Source organism: Vitis riparia, chromosome 10, assembly GCF_004353265.1.
Source record: "Vitis riparia cultivar Riparia Gloire de Montpellier isolate 1030 chromosome 10, EGFV_Vit.rip_1.0, whole genome shotgun sequence".
NCBI classification, from domain to species: domain Eukaryota; kingdom Viridiplantae; phylum Streptophyta; class Magnoliopsida; order Vitales; family Vitaceae; genus Vitis; species Vitis riparia.
The window spans coordinates 686,755-705,483 of record NC_048440.1 but is presented as its reverse complement, the minus strand read 5'-3'; the positions used below and the strand labels follow the sequence as shown (position 1 = coordinate 705,483).

The following is an 18,729-nucleotide window of genomic DNA, read 5'->3' as shown; positions in this document are numbered from 1 at the left end:
TTAATTTAAGTCATTAAATAGATTAAACATGTTTGGTAAACAAACTTAATATTACAATTTAAATTTATTTTTAACTTTAAGTATTAAGTCCAAATAATTAACTTATTCTTAATCTCAAATCATTTTTATCTCATTTCCCACGCTAATGAGAGTATATTTTAGAATTATGATTCAACACCCATAACTTAGTTTTAACAATAAATATTTTATGGTTATTCTATATATCTACAATATGTTAAATATGAATGTTAATAAATAAATTTATTGCTTAAAATTAGTGAAAATAAATATGATTTAAAATCAATGAAATAAATGTGTTAAAATTAATGAGGGTACATATTCAATTTGATGATTTAAGATAAATTTTATGTTAACTTTAACAACCTTAATACTTAAAGTAAAAGATAAGTAAGAAGTTTTAAGCTAATAACTTAAAAATAATTTAACATAAAGTCAACTCAAGTCATTAACCAATAAGTATTAAGTTTTACCAAACACCCACTAAGTGTCAACTATATTGCATTGAGACCTTGGAATTTAGCGAATTATTGTAACCAATCTAACAATCACACAATACCTTAAGTAGAATGCAACAATATGACGGTTGTGGTGGCTTAGTATGCAGAATTGGCCTATTTTGTAAAAGCTTATCCTTTTAAGCAAACTAGTTGTCTAACATGCTATCGGCGCTTTGTTTCCTAAAAATCTCATGTTCAAGCCTCTTAGATGACCACTCTCAGATGACCACTTTTAGATAGTTTGATGATTGGGAGTTAGAGAAGGTGGAAGCCTCCTTTGGGAGGTTGTATAAGCAGTCCATTAGAAGGGAGATGGAAGATAAATTGGTTTGGCTGAACTCGAAGAGTTAAGTCTTTCTACTAGTCTTTTTGAAATGGAAGGGTAGAGGTGTTTCCTTCTGGGTGTGTTTGGAATTCCTGAGTGTCACCTAGGATTAGTTTTTTCGCATGGGAATTTAATTTTTCAAATATTTGTATAATATGACAGTAGAAATGTACCGGACATGAGGAGATCAGTGTAGGCGTTCTCATCCCGAAGGTAGGAAAGAACTTGGGGATCGGAACGAGAATCGTCGCGAAGCCAGTAGTAGTTGTCGATCCTGACGTCGCCGAACATCTCCATTTCGTGCTTCACCTTGTTGGCCACCGGAGGAGGAGGAAGAGGCTGAGCCTTGGCAGTGGCCATGGCGGGGGAGGAGGATGAAACGCTGCGTTTAGAGGAAGGAGCGGAGAGAGTTGTGGGGAGAAAGCGATGAGCGGAGAGGAGCAGTGCCAGTGGGAAGTAAACGGCCGGGCCCACACAATGATGCCGCGGCCTCAGACTCCTCAGGGCTTCTTCCATGTTTGTTGTTGGTAATATTTAAATTTTGTGTCGGTTGCTTCACTTGAACAGCGGATTGGAGAGTTCTCACCCAATAAATAGGTGGGATTTTCCGAGGTCTGACTCAGCACTTGGGATAAGGAGTTAAGGAGTTAACTTTTACATGTATTTTTAAGCAATTAAGTATTGATCAGCGGCAAACCATACCAAATGTCCAATGGTTAATTTCTAGCATGATTTTGGTTTGTCACCCCTTACTCGCTTTGAGAAATGCAATGACTATGAGAGCATTTACTCTACAATTTTCTTATCAAGTCACAATACAATTGGATAAGAGAGAATTCTCTTTTCCGGCATTTCCGGGAGTCGTTGTCCTTTGGAGGCATGCATGGACAAATCAAGAAATTGATCAAATGCATTTTTATTTGAAATGATAGTGCAATAAAACCTTTTGCTTTCCCAAGTATTTTAATATTTTTTTCTTAAATAAGTTTGAAAGCTATCTGCAAAGTCTAAATATTCCTATCACATAAGTTTCAAAAGTTGGTGGAATAACATTATTAAATATGAAATGATGCTTTTAAAAAAAAAAGGGAAAAAACCAAACAGATACACTTCCCTCTTTTTGTTTTCAAAAAGAGAAAAAAATACATATTCTATATAAAAATATAATAACCATCACTTCATGCCCCCCTTGAAGATTAACTTTTGGCTTTAAATACCTCAATTTTGTTGAAGTAGTTATATATCTGAAGAGGAGTTAATATATCCAAATCATATCCATGCGGATCTCTCGTTTCTATAGCTAAAAGGGGCTCTTTCATCTCTCGCATTCTCATACAAGTCAGCAGCGGTTGGTCTAGAAAAATAGTGATCCCTCCCAAAATTCCAGAGTCAAGGCCAGAAGAGGAAGAGGAAACTATTTTATAAATTTATAAAGCAACAAATAACAAGCACGATACAGGAAATACGCTGGACACCGAATGGTAAATTTCCAGCCAGCTGCCTCCCAAAAATAAGGTATCTTCTTCTACCTACAGACATCAAAGTTCTTTTGAGGCTCATTCCCCACCGAAAAAAACCAATCACTATTTCGTCTAAAATAATTTTACAAAGCAATGCAGGAAATAGCTCCCTTTTTTTTTACTTATAAGAAATATGGGACTCCTGTCCTTGGCCCTCTCATCTGGTTGTTCTCCTCTGTTTCTGTGAAAAACTTCACCTCTCTTTCCTGAAGTGGAAAATATTGAAAATGAATACCATACACCATTCCAACACAATAAAGGTATAACCCAATTAACACCAGCTAATTTATAGAATAATAATATATAAAAAAAAACCCTTAGTGAAAAAGCCACCTCACAGTATTTTTCACTTCCATAAGAGCCACAATGTAAACCAAAGCCGCAATACAGGATAGACTTCAGACAACTAAATCAACATGGAAGGAGGAACACATAGGAATTTTTTCCAAGGTATAAGCAAATTTGGGACCACATTCTATCATCAAACAAAAAATGAGAACAGGCTAGTCTTGAGAATGTTGAAAAGAGTGATTATAGCAGGATTTTTTTTTTTTTTTTTTTTTTGTTTTCCGAATAGGCACCTAAAGAATGCAACTCTTTCCAGGAATTCAACACCAAGTGCTTAGAAACCTTTTGGTAATGGGACCCCAAAACTTAAGGTTCCTAGAGTTTCCAATAAATAATTGGGGGACAAATAACTCATAGCATCCTATGAACCCTATCCATGACCAAATTGATACTCCCCTCAAGAAAAAGAAAATGGGAACAATCTAGATTTTGCAAATCACACAATTTTTTCCCACTTCTGAAGTGACATGGGAAGACGATAGCAATAATATATAACAGGGAAAATGGTAGTGAGGGCATGATAATAGTAAATCTCATGATTTCCATAGACCATCCAAAAGTGATATAAGCACATGATTTGTAACATTTTACCATATTCTCATTGAAGCTCAATATGGAAGCGACATTCCCACAACGGTAACAGTAGTTTGGTGCAGACCAGACCTGAAAAAGTCAAGAACCAAACTATTAATATTGATGGTTAAAACTATCGATGACAAAACAACTGCAAAAATCTACAGAATCTTACGGTTACGAGTCCTTTATCCTGAAACATGTACTTTAGACCTTCTTGTACAAGCTGGTGGGCTCGACAAACCAGATCAAGATTGTTTATGTGGTTGAACTGTAAAGAAAGAAAAAAAAAATTCCTCAGCAAACATGAAGTCTGGAAAAGACGAAGCCGAGATTGTATCACTCTACCTCAGACGTGACCCTTGATCCAAAAAGCCAACCTGCTCCACGTGGACTGACTGCCCACGTCTCAATGTCTTCAGGATCACTCCACATAAGATCACAGAATGGCCCCTCATGAGGAATTTCACAATTTCGTTCAATGACCCTAATCTGCAAAAATGAGGGGCAGAAACAAAATTAAGATGCCAAAACTTAGGTTAATATCTTGCTCATGGTGGATTCTTGGGCACAGAAAACAACTGCTTAGACAAAGCTCTAAACATCATAGGGATCAATAGGATGTCTGAAACAGAAACGAACATGCCTTTGGATGCCTGTACAAATGAATTGCCTTAAATGTGTCCATAATTTCAAAAATAACTCTTTTGACTTTGAAAACAGCCTAGATTTTAGAAGCAATGTGAAAATGGGATAACTAGTAAAAATGTAATGAAACAAATGGGGATGGAGATTGGGGTGGGAGTGGTTCTCACCAATATTGCATTTGTTAAAGCAAATATTTTTTGACTTGGTACCAGCAAATTTAAGCACTCTTGTAAATATCATGAATCCGTTATTTGTAAGTGATAGCAAGTGTTAGCCTGATATACATTGTGGGCTCATATTAAACAGTTTAAGTTTTTAAAAAGTTGGTAACTTGGTAGCTTAACAGTTTATCAGAGTTATGCTTACTAAAAGTCTCCAGTTGAAGCCTCTCCTACAACTGTTCCCCCTTTCTACTTACTGTTAATTTGCCCCTCCTCTTGTAGGCATGGAGTCACACATGAGGCATGGTGTTATCCTGATATAGTAAGCTTTTAGAAAAGTTGATAGCTTAACAATGAGGACCAACCATATAGCACAATTACAATTAAATCCTTACAGTACCTGCAATATTTATGCCTTAACATTATTATTATTATTTTATCAGACACAAGAATTTTATTAATATCATATAAAATTATGCCTAACATTATTAAAATCCTCTTTAACCCAACTTCATAAATTTCCAACAATAGGATGCCTTCCAAAACCAGTAAAGCAGGTAAGCTGCTTACTGATATCAGGTTGATTACATTAGCAAACAAATTTTGTATTAACTTGCAACAGATTTTGTGTTAACTCATCGACAAAAGCTCACATATTGAATGACCCCAAATTAGTCAAAAATGATTATAATGAGTTACATCCCAAACGCATGGTGAGGTAAAGTCAGACCCATTATAGCCCTTCATTTCAACAAAGGTAAACTTCAATTAAAATGCAGATTAGGAATATGCAAAAAAAATGCTTCCAATGAGATAAGAAGTAAAATCAAATGCAAATAAAAGATATATTGGAATCTTGATATTGCTAAACATATAGAAATTTCAGTTGACGATCAGAGGGCAAAGAAACCTGATCAATTGTTCGAACGTCAGGTGAAAGACCACCATGGACACAAAGCACCTGGAATTCCAAAAACAATGAGACATATAACATTAACAGATAGACACTACAACTTAGATATATTAAAAACACACACACACTGGTACACATTAATGCAAGAGAGAGATAAAGTGAGAGGTTTACAGTTCCATCTATTATCGCAGAGAGGGTTAGGTAGTCAAAAACATCTGTGCAGTACCGCCATGCATTAGCATTTCCGTACTTCCTTTGGCACTCATCATAGAAACCATAGACCTGGAAAAGAAGAAAAGTATACACTAATAACTATCCTAAATATTGGTAAATCTCTTGTCACAGTTGTGCAATGTGTTTCATCCTATGTGGGGAAACAGTTCATGTGATATTCTTCCAGTAATCATGAGTTCTTGGGCTTCAAATCTTGAGATATTTCAGATTTTATTTATTTATTTATTTATTTATGAGCAAATAAATATTTGTTAGAGACAGCAAAAGGGAGATGTAACCCCATGGACAGGAAGTCTACAAACAGTACCGGAACAATGATGCTTCAGTAGAACAAAGAGAACCTTATAAGCCCAAACTATCAATGAAGTTTAAAAGATAAATTCCTTTCGCCAAAAAAATCATTAATTCAAATAGATAGGGACTTGAGGGGAAAAAAATTAACCACTAGCATGATAACTCAACTCTCAAAGGTTTGTCAATTTGTTCCTTCAATAGGCACTAAAATAAACTCAAATGTGTCATTTTTCCACAACTGAACAATGTTTTTCCATTGTTTTAATATTAACTGGTTTCACATTGCTAACTTCTTCACTTTTCATCCGTAATACCCCTTGGAACTTTGACTTAAACACAAATGTGAGAGACCAAGAAATTTAGGACACCTCTGAGGTTTTTGAGTTGAGATTAATACGGTGGACTAACAAATAAATTGAGCACATCAAATAATTGCAGGATTTCATATGGGCAAACACAAGTATGAAGCAGTCACTGCATATAGATCTTTGAATTGAGACCTATATGGTGGATATCTCATTATCCTGCATTAATACTTCCAAATCCATCTTCAAATATTCACTGCATCTGTTTCACATAATTGCATCATTAAAAACACAAATAACACAAGAAACAGATGCCTAGAGTATTTTTATATACTCTTTATTAAAATTAATAGTTATAACTTATAACATACCTGAGTAAGTTGTCTACTCTCATGATTTCCACGCAAAAGAGTAATGTTAGCCGGATATCTATGAGCAAGCACAAAAAAGAAAATGTCAGAATCTCCAGGTACATAATATAAAGATTTGAAGATGGTAAGCATAAGTAAATTCCATTGTAGAGCCATATGCAATTCATAATAGATGCCTATATGGTTGTCCTTCTCTATCTCAAATATTTCCTTCCTTTTTTTCCTGTTTTGATAATTAAACTCTTTTTGTTCCTGTTGGGACTCAAACTTGAAACCTCCCACATCCTTAGCCCAAACCTTTGCTCGGCAGCAAATGAAGTTGAGTTTAAAAACTAGTTTAATGTAAATTTTTCATCAGGCAACTCCATAATAAATACATTGGGCAATTAACTGTAGGCTCATACAAAAGTTTCATAGAATTTAGACTAAAGCAGAGCACTAGAAGCTCTCAGGTTAAGAAGAGGATAGTATGATACAAAGATGACAAATTCTTAAATCAATCACATCTACCAACATAAATGAAGAATTTCTTTGAACCCAAGAATTTGTTCAATGGGTGTTAACATGACAATATAACTACTTTATTTGTCCTAACCAGCAACATTACATCACTTCTTTTATCAGAAACAAGAGATGAATATATTAATGTTAAAGAAAACGTGAGAAGGATGGGGAGTCCTCCATACAATTAAAAATTCAAAATATGACTGAATTCCTCTACTATACAAGGAGTTTATACAAAAGGTTTAGACTACTACACAATACACAAAGATGTAATCTCCTCAAGTTCTAACTAAGCTCTTCTCAATGATGTCCAAACCCTTTTGATTTACACACCAAATGCCAATTGAATTGAGAATGTCTTTAAAAGCCTTGGTGTATGAGGCCCAACAGCATTACATCATTACCAACTCCAATTGACTTTTTTGTGCATAAAAGCAACAGAATGTAAGGCCAAGGCTAGCGTATGCAGAAAATATTCACTGAACAGGGGAAAACAATGAAATTAAAGTTATAAGAAAGCTTAAGAACTGTACAAAGAAAGTCATTCCCAACATCCTCAACTTACCCCAAAGGCAAAAATCTCTTTGTTACAATTAGTGTTTACAAAGGAGTTTTTGAGGTGCACCCTAGAGCAAGGCATCCTGAAAACATCTTAAGGTGTTGTGAAAAAAAAAAAAAAGACACAAAAGGCATATTCGTCTTTCGGCTTGAAGCATTGTTGAGATACACTTCAAGTGTGCCTTTTACGCGCCACCATTTGAGGCGTAAGCCTCTTGGTTGCAAAAATTGAAGAAGAACCAATGTGTAAGTCCAAAAATGACAAAATAGAGAAAGAATTTGAAAAAAAAAACCTAACCCTAGTTCATTATACCTAATCTGGCTTGAAGGTTAGGCACTTCTCCGACAATCACCTCACTCCGATGGAAGCTTGTGCTCCTCTTCATTCATTGTCTTAACAGGTACCACTTCCTCTTTCCTCTGTCATCTCGATAGGTACGCTTCCACTTCTAAGCTTCCCTCACCGTCTCATCAGTACTCTTCCTCTTCTCTCTCAGTCTCACCTCTCTCATTCTTTTCTTTTCTTTTTTTATTTTGTTTGTCTTTCTTACCTCATCACTTCTCTCATAGTTTACTCTCTACCACACAATTGTTAATTTTTTTTTAAAAAAAAAGAAAAATTCACTTTTCTCTATTCTTATTTTCACCACCACAATCATATTCACATCTCAAAGTTCACATTTTATTTCCATTTTTCATTTTTTATTTTTATTAATTTTCATTTTTTTTCCTTAATAAAAATACACTAAGAGTCTAAATACATTGCTAGAAAAAATATTTTATTTTCTCCAATTTTGAAAATATTTTGTTTTTATTTTTTTTTCTTGTCTTTTTAAGTGATAAATTGTGAAATAAAATAAAATTCATTTTAATTGTTAATTGTATCTATAAAATTAATTAATCTTTTTTTTAAAACTTGATTGACTTTGTTATTTTATGACTTGTTTTGTTTTTCTTTTTTTTTTCAAGTGTGGAACTATTAATTTGGTTTCTTATAACTCCAATTGACTTGTTAGAATGCCTCAAAAGGCTTACGCCTTCACCTTTAAAAACTTCAATTATAATAGGCCTCAAGTTTCCCATGTGAAGCCCAGGATCCTCAAAACTTCTATTATGCCTCTTTTCAAACTCACTCTAAATAAATGAATAAATAACAAATAGAAAAACAGCACATGCAACCAATTTCCACGTAGACCTTCCCACTTCCTGCTTTTATCCACCAATGCCCTAAAAATTCTTTCTCCATCAGAGGCATTACCCAATTAATCCCAAGTAAGTTGGATATAGAAGCCTATAAAAATTACATTTCTTCAGGAAACAGTTCAACCCTACAGAAACAACCCACAAGGATACTGCAAAGATTTACTAGATTTATGATATTACCATTCCATACTAAATAACAGTTTCACCCTTAAGTAAGAGTGAGGCTCATTATTCATAAAAATTCCCTTCAGAAAAAGGAAATACACAATTGCACATCTAAAAAGTCTGAAAATGCCAACATGTGTGTCTTCTCTTCTTTCACCCCTCATTTCTTTGTTAGATACAAATTGCTCCAGCTCCAAACATCTCCAAGCCACCTAGACTATGCTATACTACGCAAGCAACAGGCACCTATCATGCTTGGGAGTGAAAAAGTGAACAACCAGTTCCATACAATCTAACAAACCAGAGGAAAGGAAACAGACTGCAGATATCAAGTAGATAGTAAACAAGCAACAATCCACCAAATGCACCAAGTGGCAAACCAGTAAAACTTGCATGTAAAAGACATACCTGGCTTTCAGAAGCAAAAGGATTGTGAAGACTTCAAGGCTATTGTACCCTCGATCAACAAAATCGCCCTACCAAGTATTAAGGAGGACAAGCTCATAGAAATTAAATGAATGATGAAATCTGAATCCCCAGAGAAGTAAAAAAGGCACCATAGTAATTCTCAAAACGGAATCATAAATCTTACCATAAAAATGTAATTAGTCTCTGGTACATGACCTCCTGTCTGGAAGAGTTTCATTAGATCATGGAACTGGCCATGAATATCACCACAAACAGTGACTGGACTATTGACAGGCTGAACATTTGACTCTTCAATGAGGATCTCTTTTACCTAAATATAGAACATATATCAGTCATCAGGTAAGTATGGAGTCAGCTATAAAACTTATTCAGTGTTGTTTAAAACACCCAAATGTGTTTTCTGCCTAGAAAAACACAGCAACATCTGAATGTGCTCCTAACAAAACAAGAATGAAGAATAAACAATGTCAACAACATTTGCACATGCTATGCATGTTCACCTTATCTCAAGCATCACAATAAATGCATTTTTGCTACATATCACACCAAAGCAAGACTTTTGTTTTAATCAGAAACAAAGATATATTAGACATGGATAAAAAGTACAAGAGAAGGATGAGGGGTCCTATCTACAAAATACAGGAATTTGATCAGAATATGACTGAAGCTCCTCCACTATACAAGCAAACCTATACAACAATTAGTCCATATATGGCTATATATATATATAGATTCCAAACAAAGCTCCTCTCATTGTTGTCCAACCCTTTTGATTTACAAACCAAACGCCAATTAAGTTGAATGATATTGAGAGGAGTGCTTTTAAAGGCAATAGTACAAGAGGCCCATAAGGAGGAATAAAAGTGAAGTAAATCTCACAACATCTCTACCACCCTCCACTTTTCTTCAAAGATCCTCAAATCTCCCTGTCTACAAGATTCAAGGCAAAGTAAGGCAAGCGATTTGCCAAAAGGTTTTGCCTCTAACAAAATTCCACAATCCTCTAAAAGAAATGGTCATCATGCTGCATATATTCTCAAGTGGAACCCAATCCATCCTAGCTAAACTGAGTAACTTGGGCCAAAGCCCCAAAGTTATCAGACAATGTAAAAGTAGATGGTCAACCAATTCTCCACTCCCCTTATATAAGATGCACTAATCAGGACTAAGGGATTTATAAGGTCTTCTCAACTATAGCATGTCATTAATGCTCACTTTCTTGTGCACCATTAACCAAGCAAAGGCCTTGACCTTAGATAAGACTTTAGATTTCCAAACAAATTTAGCTAGAAAGAAAGGATTTGAAATTGATCATGATAAATTGGACAAGGCCAAAAAGATAGATTTTACCGAGAATAAACCTGAAGAGGATGGAGACCAAGCTCTTGTGTCTAAGACAAAAGCAAACAAATGCACTAAAGTGAGTTAAGACATGAATCTTTCAAGGTTCTCAATTTCCAAATCCATGTGGTTACGATGAAAGTTGAAGTCTAAGAAAGAGAAGGAGAAGAAGAGTTACCAAGGATTGTTGAAATGATGAGATTTTTTAAAGTGATAACTCATTAAGGTTCCACAAATTGTGAACAAAATGTTGATTTCCCCACTATTTTTTTTTTTTTTTTTTTTTTTGATAAGGTTGATTTCCCCGCTATAAATCTTCCCAAAAACAAATTCTCTCCTCGTCGGCCACCACAAAACAAGTGTGTGGAGAAAAATCCTGAAAAACCTATGCAATGGCTTTCCAAGGACAATAGTGTGACCACCTAACCAAAATGTTGATGTCTCATTCATTAGGATGTGTCCCATAAATACTCAAAATTACTTGATGTCAAAGGGTAGAACTTTTCCTATGGAACCTCCATAGTCACTTCCCTAATAGAGCACAATTCCTCAAAGTAGTCTTCCGAAACCTCAAACCTTTAGACTCTTTTGGCCTACACATTATGTCCTAACCAATTAGATGATCTTTCTCACCATCCCCAACCCTCAACCAAAGAAAATCTCTTTGCAATTTCTCAATCTTTGAAACTACAAATTTTGGAATCTTGAAGAGATATAATAAATAACTAAGGATGTGAGACAAGCAAGACTGAATTAGAGTTGTTCTTCCCCCAATAACAAAAAAGCTTTTTTCCACCCATCCTATCTCCTTGAGATTCTATCAACCACTAAATCTCAAAAGCCACTTGCCAGTGGATTCCCACCTAAAGGAAGACCCAAATAAGGTAAAGACTAATCTGAAACTTTACAGTTAAGCATTGAAGTCAAACTAGAGATCCACTCCACACTTGTTTATAACCAAAGATAGTGCTCTTGTCAAAATTAATCCTAAGCCCTAAAATTTGCCCAAAAAACCAATAGGACTAGCTTGAGGTTTTGCAAGTCTTCTGTAGAGGCTCTAAAGAAAAAAATCAAGTCATCTGCAAATTGTAAAAGAGATACTTTAAATTCATGCCCACTATGAAGCTCTCTAGTAAACCCCTATTCTTTGCTTGGAGCATCATCCTTCTTAAGAAATTAACTGCAATGGTGAAAAGGAAAGGGGAAAAAAGATCCACTTGTCTTAAACCTTTGGTTGCCTTAACTCATCATTTGACATTTCGATTTACTAGGATTGCAAACTTGTTGAAGACAAGAATACTCTCATCCAAGACCTCCATTTTTTGCTAAACCCTTTTCTCTCTAGCATGTGATCTTGAAAACCCATGTTCACATGATCATAGGTCTTTTCACAAGCTATTTTAAAGACTACTCCTTCCTCCCTTGAATGCCTTTTCTCATCAGCCAATTCATTTGCAATCATAACAAAATCTAAAATTTCTCTCCCCTCAACAAAGGCTCCTTAGGATAGGTAGATGGTTTCATGGAGAACCCTTTGGATGCGTCCTAATAAAACCTTAAGCTACGATTTTATAAAGACTTGTACCTAGGTTGACAAGTTTGAAATCCAAGATCTTGTTGGTTTGACTTTTTTTTGGCACAAGAGAGATGAAAGTAGCATTGGTGCTTTGATTGATTATCCCATTATCATGGAACTCTAAGTACACCCTCATATGATCCTCCTTTATCACATCCCAACACTCTTGATACGCTATCACGGTGAAACCATCCACTTGGGGGCTTTTTCTTTATCTAACTAAAAAATGGCAAAGCATACCTCCTCTTCCAATAAGGGGCGATCCAACCAAACAACACTCTTTCATAATATAGGAAACCAATCCAAACCTTCTATCCTCCAAAATTTGCCCGAGGGCTTGGAGTACTGCTTTCTAAAAAAATGCACAATCTCCTTTGAAATGTTTTTAAATGTTGCCTAGAGTCACCCCCTCTTCAAACATCAATGATTTTATGAATTTCCTATTTCGTCCACCATTAGCCACTCTATGGAAGTACTTCGAATTGCAATCTCCTTCTTTCCATTTAACCTTAATTTTTTGCCTCCAATGAACTTCTTCTTTTAACAATAACTCCTCCAATTCCCCCTTCCTTAAGACCCTTAACATTGAAAGTTCAGGGGTTAAATTCCCTTCCTGCTCACCAATATCGATACTAACAATGTTTGAAAGAATGTTCTTTTTCTCTTTTAAATCTCCAAAAGGCACCTTATTCCAGCCTTTAAATTTAGATTTGACAAAATGTAGCTTCCTCATAAATTTATGACCTTCCCAACCTTCAACTTGACACTCCCACCACCAAGAACTAAATCTTTCCTTGAAATATGGGTGGAGTGACCACATGTTATCAAACCTAAATGGAGCAAGACCCCACTTAAATGGATTGATATCTGGGACGATGGGGCATTGACCAAAGGTCAATCTAGGAAGAACTTCTTAGAGACTTTGAGGGAAACTTTGCTCCCACTCATTTGAGTATAAGAATCTATCCAACCTTTGGCAAACGGAAACTTCTTGCATTTCTAAGTGGAGGGTCAACTAATTCACTCTCTCTTTTAAATTCATCAAAAACCCTCATGCTAGGGGTTAACCTAGAGCCACCTAACATTTCCAAAATTCTTCTTATGACATTGAAATCCCCCAAACACACCATTTCAAAAAAGTTAGACCAAAAAGGTATTGAAGCTACATCCAAAAATCCTTCCTCAAGGTGGAATTATTAGGACCATAAACTAAGGTNGAGCCAAAAATATCCTTCTTCCATTGAAAACAACTTAATTGTTACCAAAAAAGATTCTAACACCATCTTTGAACAACTAAACTTGTTCAAGTCCCAAATGATAATAAATCCCCATATACCCTACTTGTCGAAAGAACAACCCACTACTTATTTCTAACTTTTCATACACTACCCACGAACCTCCTATCACAAGCTAATCACACCAAATCAAGAATGACCAATAAACGATGTCAAGACAAAAATAACACAATACACAAAAAGGAGCACAACAATAGTAAAAATATTTTTTTTTTATCAACAAATGATCTTGGGGTATGGATGCTTTAGCTATACTTACTTTACAATCGGTGATCTAGCCAAAAAGCAATTCTAGGATTATAATTTTAGATGAAGCCATGAAGGCCCTATCAATCCATGTGGAATGTCACTTATTACCTTTCTTTTGTGTGGTGAGCCAAGGCTTGTTGATCCACATTGGTCCCACCACCCTAAGGGATGCAACTCAAACAAGTTGGTCAATTTCCAATAATCCAAGTTCAACTCAATCCATAAAACTTATTTACCCAAGCCCATCCCAAGACAAGGATCAACCCAAGCCTATTTTTCTAAACTTGGTCAAGTTGATGAGCATAACATAAACACAACATCCATTTCCCTAAATTTTTTTTTTATATAGATAAAGAGAATAATATTAAACAGAAAGAGGAAACACCAAACTAGTGCCCTCAAGGTATACAGGGAGTACACAAAAGCAGCCCATAGACTCGAAACCAAGGGAGGAGGAAATAAACAACAACCCCTACCCTTACTTTGAGCCTAGCCACTCAAAAAAGCTAACAAGAGAAGAAGGGCTCAAAACTATAAACACCTTAACTCAAGCCCAAAGATTACATACAAAAGAATATTTTAGCCTTTGGAGTGAAAACACCTCATTCCCAAAAGCCAACAAATTTCTTTCCTTCCAGACTGACCAAAAAATACATAAGGGGGTCATTTGCCACGCCTTTTTTACGGGTTTTCCCCACAAGCGCTCCATGCCACCTAAGGAGAGTTTCCTTAATTGAACCAGAGAGAACCCAAGCCACACCAAAAAGGGAGAAAAGAAGATTCCACAATGCCCGCGTCTTTACCCACGCCATTTCCCTAAATATTTTACTAATCAACCTATAATTAATAAATAAAAAAAATTAGTAACATTCATTTAACAAACCTTTGCACATCAATATGTTAATACGTAAATTCATAACATTCAATTACTTAATCAATCTGATAGCTACAACCCTATATTATAATCAATAATAAATCAAAACCTCTAAAATAAAAACTAAACAAAATCAAATAAAAGACCATTATATAAGATGAAGTTACATTTTCAAGTAATCTCTAGGTAAACAATCAAATCAAGAGTAAAAGTTATACTTCCTACATACTTCATGATGAACTTCAATTATCAATCAACCATTCAAATAACCAATCACAATTAGGAGAAAGGGCAATTTCTTTAAGATGCTTCTTAAATAACTTTTAAGTTCACAACCAATCCACATAATAGCAAAAGTATATGTAAAATTAAAACCAAGAAAAACAAATTAATTGTTCATGACACACAAATAACCAAATCTTTAAAGGTGCACCACTCCTCAACTCCATACCATTCCCTAACAATCAAAACAATAAACATATCTTAACATAAATGAAATGGCTATTAGTACACTACTATTAAATAATATATATTTGATAATCGAGGAACTTTCTAAGGACCCAAAACTTGGGGTATTGACTACGCCTACCACAACTGACACTAGGTGATTTAGCACATTCAACCGCCAATAGAAACCAAACCTAGGATCGTGAACCTCTAACACACATCCTGTAATTCACCCTAAACAACTAGGCACATTATATAAATATAAGCTAGCCTTAGGTTGCTTGAGCCCCAAAACCTAAGCCCAACCCAAATTCATTAGGGCTGACATTTTTTTTATACAAACCCAATCCAAATTGCAAGTTAAGTCATCAAATCCCGTTAAAAAAAGGGTTTGGGTTGGGTTTGATTGACCCACCCAAGTTACAACCCTATAGATGGATAACAAAAGAATGTTTAGATACCTTGGGGTAGTCATTAGAGCATTCTCCAAACCTGTTCAGTGCTGATAGTAGTGCTGGAAAGATCGACTCTAGTAAGCTCGGTGTCAATAGCTAAACTTGTCAGCAAATATGTTGACCAAATGAGGTTCTTCCAGGGTAAAGACTCTTGTAAATGAATTTTAGCATCCTTGATAATAATTTAATTTTTTTTTTCCTTATGGGGTTGGGGAAGAGGGGGTGAGAACGATTCAAATTTCTACAAAATAATTCATTTATGACAAGAAAGCATAAGCTTCTCTCAATATCCAATATATTTCCCCCAAGAAATTCAATCTCAAACTTCCTCATACATCATGCATTCACCATATTTTCTTCATTGGTTTCTTGATTCAGATTGTTCCTCATTGGTTTCTCTACTTTACCGTCCATATCAGTTGACCTTTAACAATGGCATGATAATACATAATTATCCTTAAGGTTAGTTCCACCATATCAGTGCCCCTCTTGGTGTAATTTATGAAATCTTATGTCCCAGATTCAACAGCTAAGACTAATTCAGTCAGCTAACAACTGAGGCACAAAAGGAACTACCAGATATCACATCCAACTGGATGAGTGGAAAAAGGTGAAAGAAAACCGGTCAGCCTCAATATGTGAGAATGCAAGAGAACTCATTTAACAAGGGCTAGGGACTTCTGCATTCAAAGGCTCCCACTTGCTGTTCACAAGATAACTTAGTGAGAAATATCTAGCATGCCCATATAAAATAAGCTTCTCCAACGGTAATACACCCAAAAACAATATAAAAGAAACTTAACCACAGTGTTGAGGAGACCAACTAAGAATAAAAATTTCACAGTACAATTGTTCTATAAGGAGTTGACATACAGGAAGAGTAGATGTTTTTCCAACTAAAAAAGCTAAATTTTACGACAGCTTGAGACTAATGGGATTCAGAGCTTATTGTAATATATATATATATATATATATATATATATATATAGGAAGCAGATGGTCCACCTGACATGGAAATTTTCTACTAGGGAGGCAGAGGAAGAAGGTATAGAGGTCGGTTCCTTGAGCATGAAAAGAATGATAGAAGAATGTCCGGAGGCATGGAACTATTAGTTGGAAGCTCAAGCAAATTGTATTCCATTTTACACACCCTTTCTAGGTTTGGACTCCTGGTTCTAGCTTCTATTTAAGATACTGTAACTTGGACTTTTATTCAGATCTGGGTCTGAGTTGAGGAACAGGGTTCTGTCTGCGGTGTTTTTGCTGCTTTTCCAGTGGGCCGAATCTTGTAAAGTCCTGACATGCATCCAGGTTGGCCCCTTTGCTCTACCTCTCTCTATATATCTTTTCCTCCCAGAAAAAAGGTAAAGAACAAAACCTAGTACCATGAATATACGGAATCCTGAGAAAGAACGATTGGAACATTTATGATGCACAAGCAGAACGCCTTTCACCAAAACACCTAAACCCAAATTTGCTCATTAATGAAGCCTCCAAATTCAGGGAATCCATCCTTTTTCCCACTAGATTGAAAGCAAAATGGACCAATTCCACTACTGTACCAAACGAGCCAATAAAAATACATCCATCCATACATCCAGTATGATACTAAACAGATGATACGAACAAATGCTAGCAAATGGATGTATACAGAAAGATCCAGATTACTGTTAAAAGAAAGAGGAGAGAGCCTTAATCTGAAGAAACGACATCAAAAACAAAACTCTAAAAACTTTTTTTTTCCTAAAGCTCGTCTCGCCAAACGGCTGCATTAAGTACGAAATTTAGTTTTTCCATCTCGTGCCCTAACTTAAAATAACTTTAAAAAAAAAAAAAAAAAACCAGAGAAATAAATACATAATTAAAAAAAAAATCAAGATTTGGGTAATTTTCGGAGGAAGCAAACAAGAAAAAGAACAAAAACCTAGAAAACGTACGTATTCGCAGAGAAGCTGGAGCTCGTCTTCCAGGAGATGCTGGCCTTCTTTGACCTTGGAAATCCACTGATCCAAATCCATTCCCAACAACAAAACCCTAAATCACCCAAAGCAGATTTTCATCACTTTTTCTTTTAGATTTTTGAAAAAAAAAAACAAAAAACAAAAAAGAAAAGGAAAAAATGATATTGGGAGGCACCTCCTCGCGCTTCTGCTGCTGCTTCTTCGTTTCAATCAAAGTAAAAAAGCAAATGCCTAATTTTGGAAATTAAATAGTGAGATGGTTGCTATTGCCAGGTCTTCCTTTGCTGCTTCCAAGGCCTTTTATTTCACTTCTAACAATTGGGCGCTTTTCGAATGGTATAAAAGACTAATTAATAATATTATTACTCTAATTAATAATAATAATAATAATAATAATAATAATAATAATCTACAGATTTTAGGTTCCAATCTTTTAAATCTAGTTTGGTGTGGTTTTTTATAGCTTTATCCCTTGTACTCGTACCACTATTCAACGGTTTAAATTTTATCATATATTTTTAATGATTTATATTATGCATAAATTCGATACCCTAAATTTTTTTAAAATAATAACATATTTATTGAAAAATCAATTTAAAGATTAAAATGACAAAGAGAAGAAAAATAAAAAAAGAAAAAAAAATCAACTTCCAATAAACTTTATTAACCTGAATATTCTCATTATTGATTACAAGTAATAAATTATATTAAATTATTCTACAAATAATCCGATCATTCACATGGGTGATTGTGTGGTCATTCATAAGCTTTCAATATAATTTATAATACTTCCCCAAACCCCCATTATAATTTATAATATTCCCCTTGAATGATTTAGCATAGAAAAAAACTTCTCATTAAAACCTTATTAGAAAAAATCTAAGTGAAAAAAATATATATTTTTTCAATATTCTTGGACTATTAGGACTATCTCGTTAAAATTTTTGTCTTGTAACATAAAACCTAGACAAAAAAAAGAAAATAATACAATGTGGAATTCTTTGAATCCTTGCATTCCTATAGTATGAGGTTTTTGAATGTTCATGTAGGTACCACTTTCATGAATATACTAGATTATTATTTGATTTTATTAGTTAAACATCAATCCCTTCACTTTTTTAAGGTCATGTATATATAAAAATATTGGTGAACCATACTTAGTTCAATTACCTTTAATATGTCTTGCTTTGATTTATGTAATACATGAAACATTATTGGCTTGTCTTTGATGGAGGGCAATTTGTATGATTTTCAAATTGTTAGATTATAGATCTTAACTATGCACTTCACAACTTGTTTCATGAATTGTAAGAGTTTTCGCTTGGAATGATCTACATGAATATCACAAGTGTATATATATCTTGTTTAAAATCGGACTTTATAGAAACCCAAAAGGTATCTAACATTTGCATATCCAAGCAACCTCTATTTTGATTCTTTTAAATAAAATAAGTTCATGTTA

The 18,729-nt window shown here is 34.8% G+C and overlaps 2 protein-coding genes across 5 annotated transcripts in view; both read right to left on the bottom strand.

The window, feature by feature from the left end:
- Positions 1-1,407, bottom strand: part of LOC117924228 (protease 2-like) — a 60,325-nt gene extending 58,918 nt beyond the window's left edge. For all 3 annotated transcript variants that reach the window (XM_034842816.1, XM_034842814.1, XM_034842817.1), the window contains exon 1: positions 1,017-1,407. In XM_034842816.1, the coding sequence (XP_034698707.1) occupies positions 1,017-1,359 (343 nt within the window). In that variant the 5' untranslated portion in view covers positions 1,360-1,407. The remainder of the gene's footprint in view (positions 1-1,016) is intronic.
- Positions 1,408-2,192: 785 nt separating this feature from the next.
- On the bottom strand, positions 2,193-17,545 carry LOC117923785 (phytochrome-associated serine/threonine-protein phosphatase). 2 transcript variants are annotated; one of them, XM_034842232.1, is made up of 12 exons: positions 17,443-17,545; positions 17,244-17,340; positions 9,233-9,379; positions 9,049-9,116; positions 6,211-6,268; positions 5,178-5,288; positions 5,004-5,054; positions 3,633-3,776; positions 3,460-3,555; positions 3,303-3,374; positions 2,486-2,569; positions 2,193-2,372 (listed from the first exon to the last, which is right to left on the bottom strand). In XM_034842232.1, exons 2-11 carry the CDS (start codon positions 17,322-17,324, stop codon positions 2,486-2,488), a joined length of 912 nt encoding a protein of 303 aa, XP_034698123.1. In that variant the 5' UTR covers positions 17,325-17,340; positions 17,443-17,545; the 3' UTR covers positions 2,193-2,372. The 2 variants fall into 2 exon arrangements, with proteins under 2 accessions (XP_034698123.1, XP_034698122.1); XM_034842231.1 differs by having other exon boundaries at positions 2,193-2,569.
- Between the last annotated feature and the right edge of the window lie 1,184 nt (positions 17,546-18,729).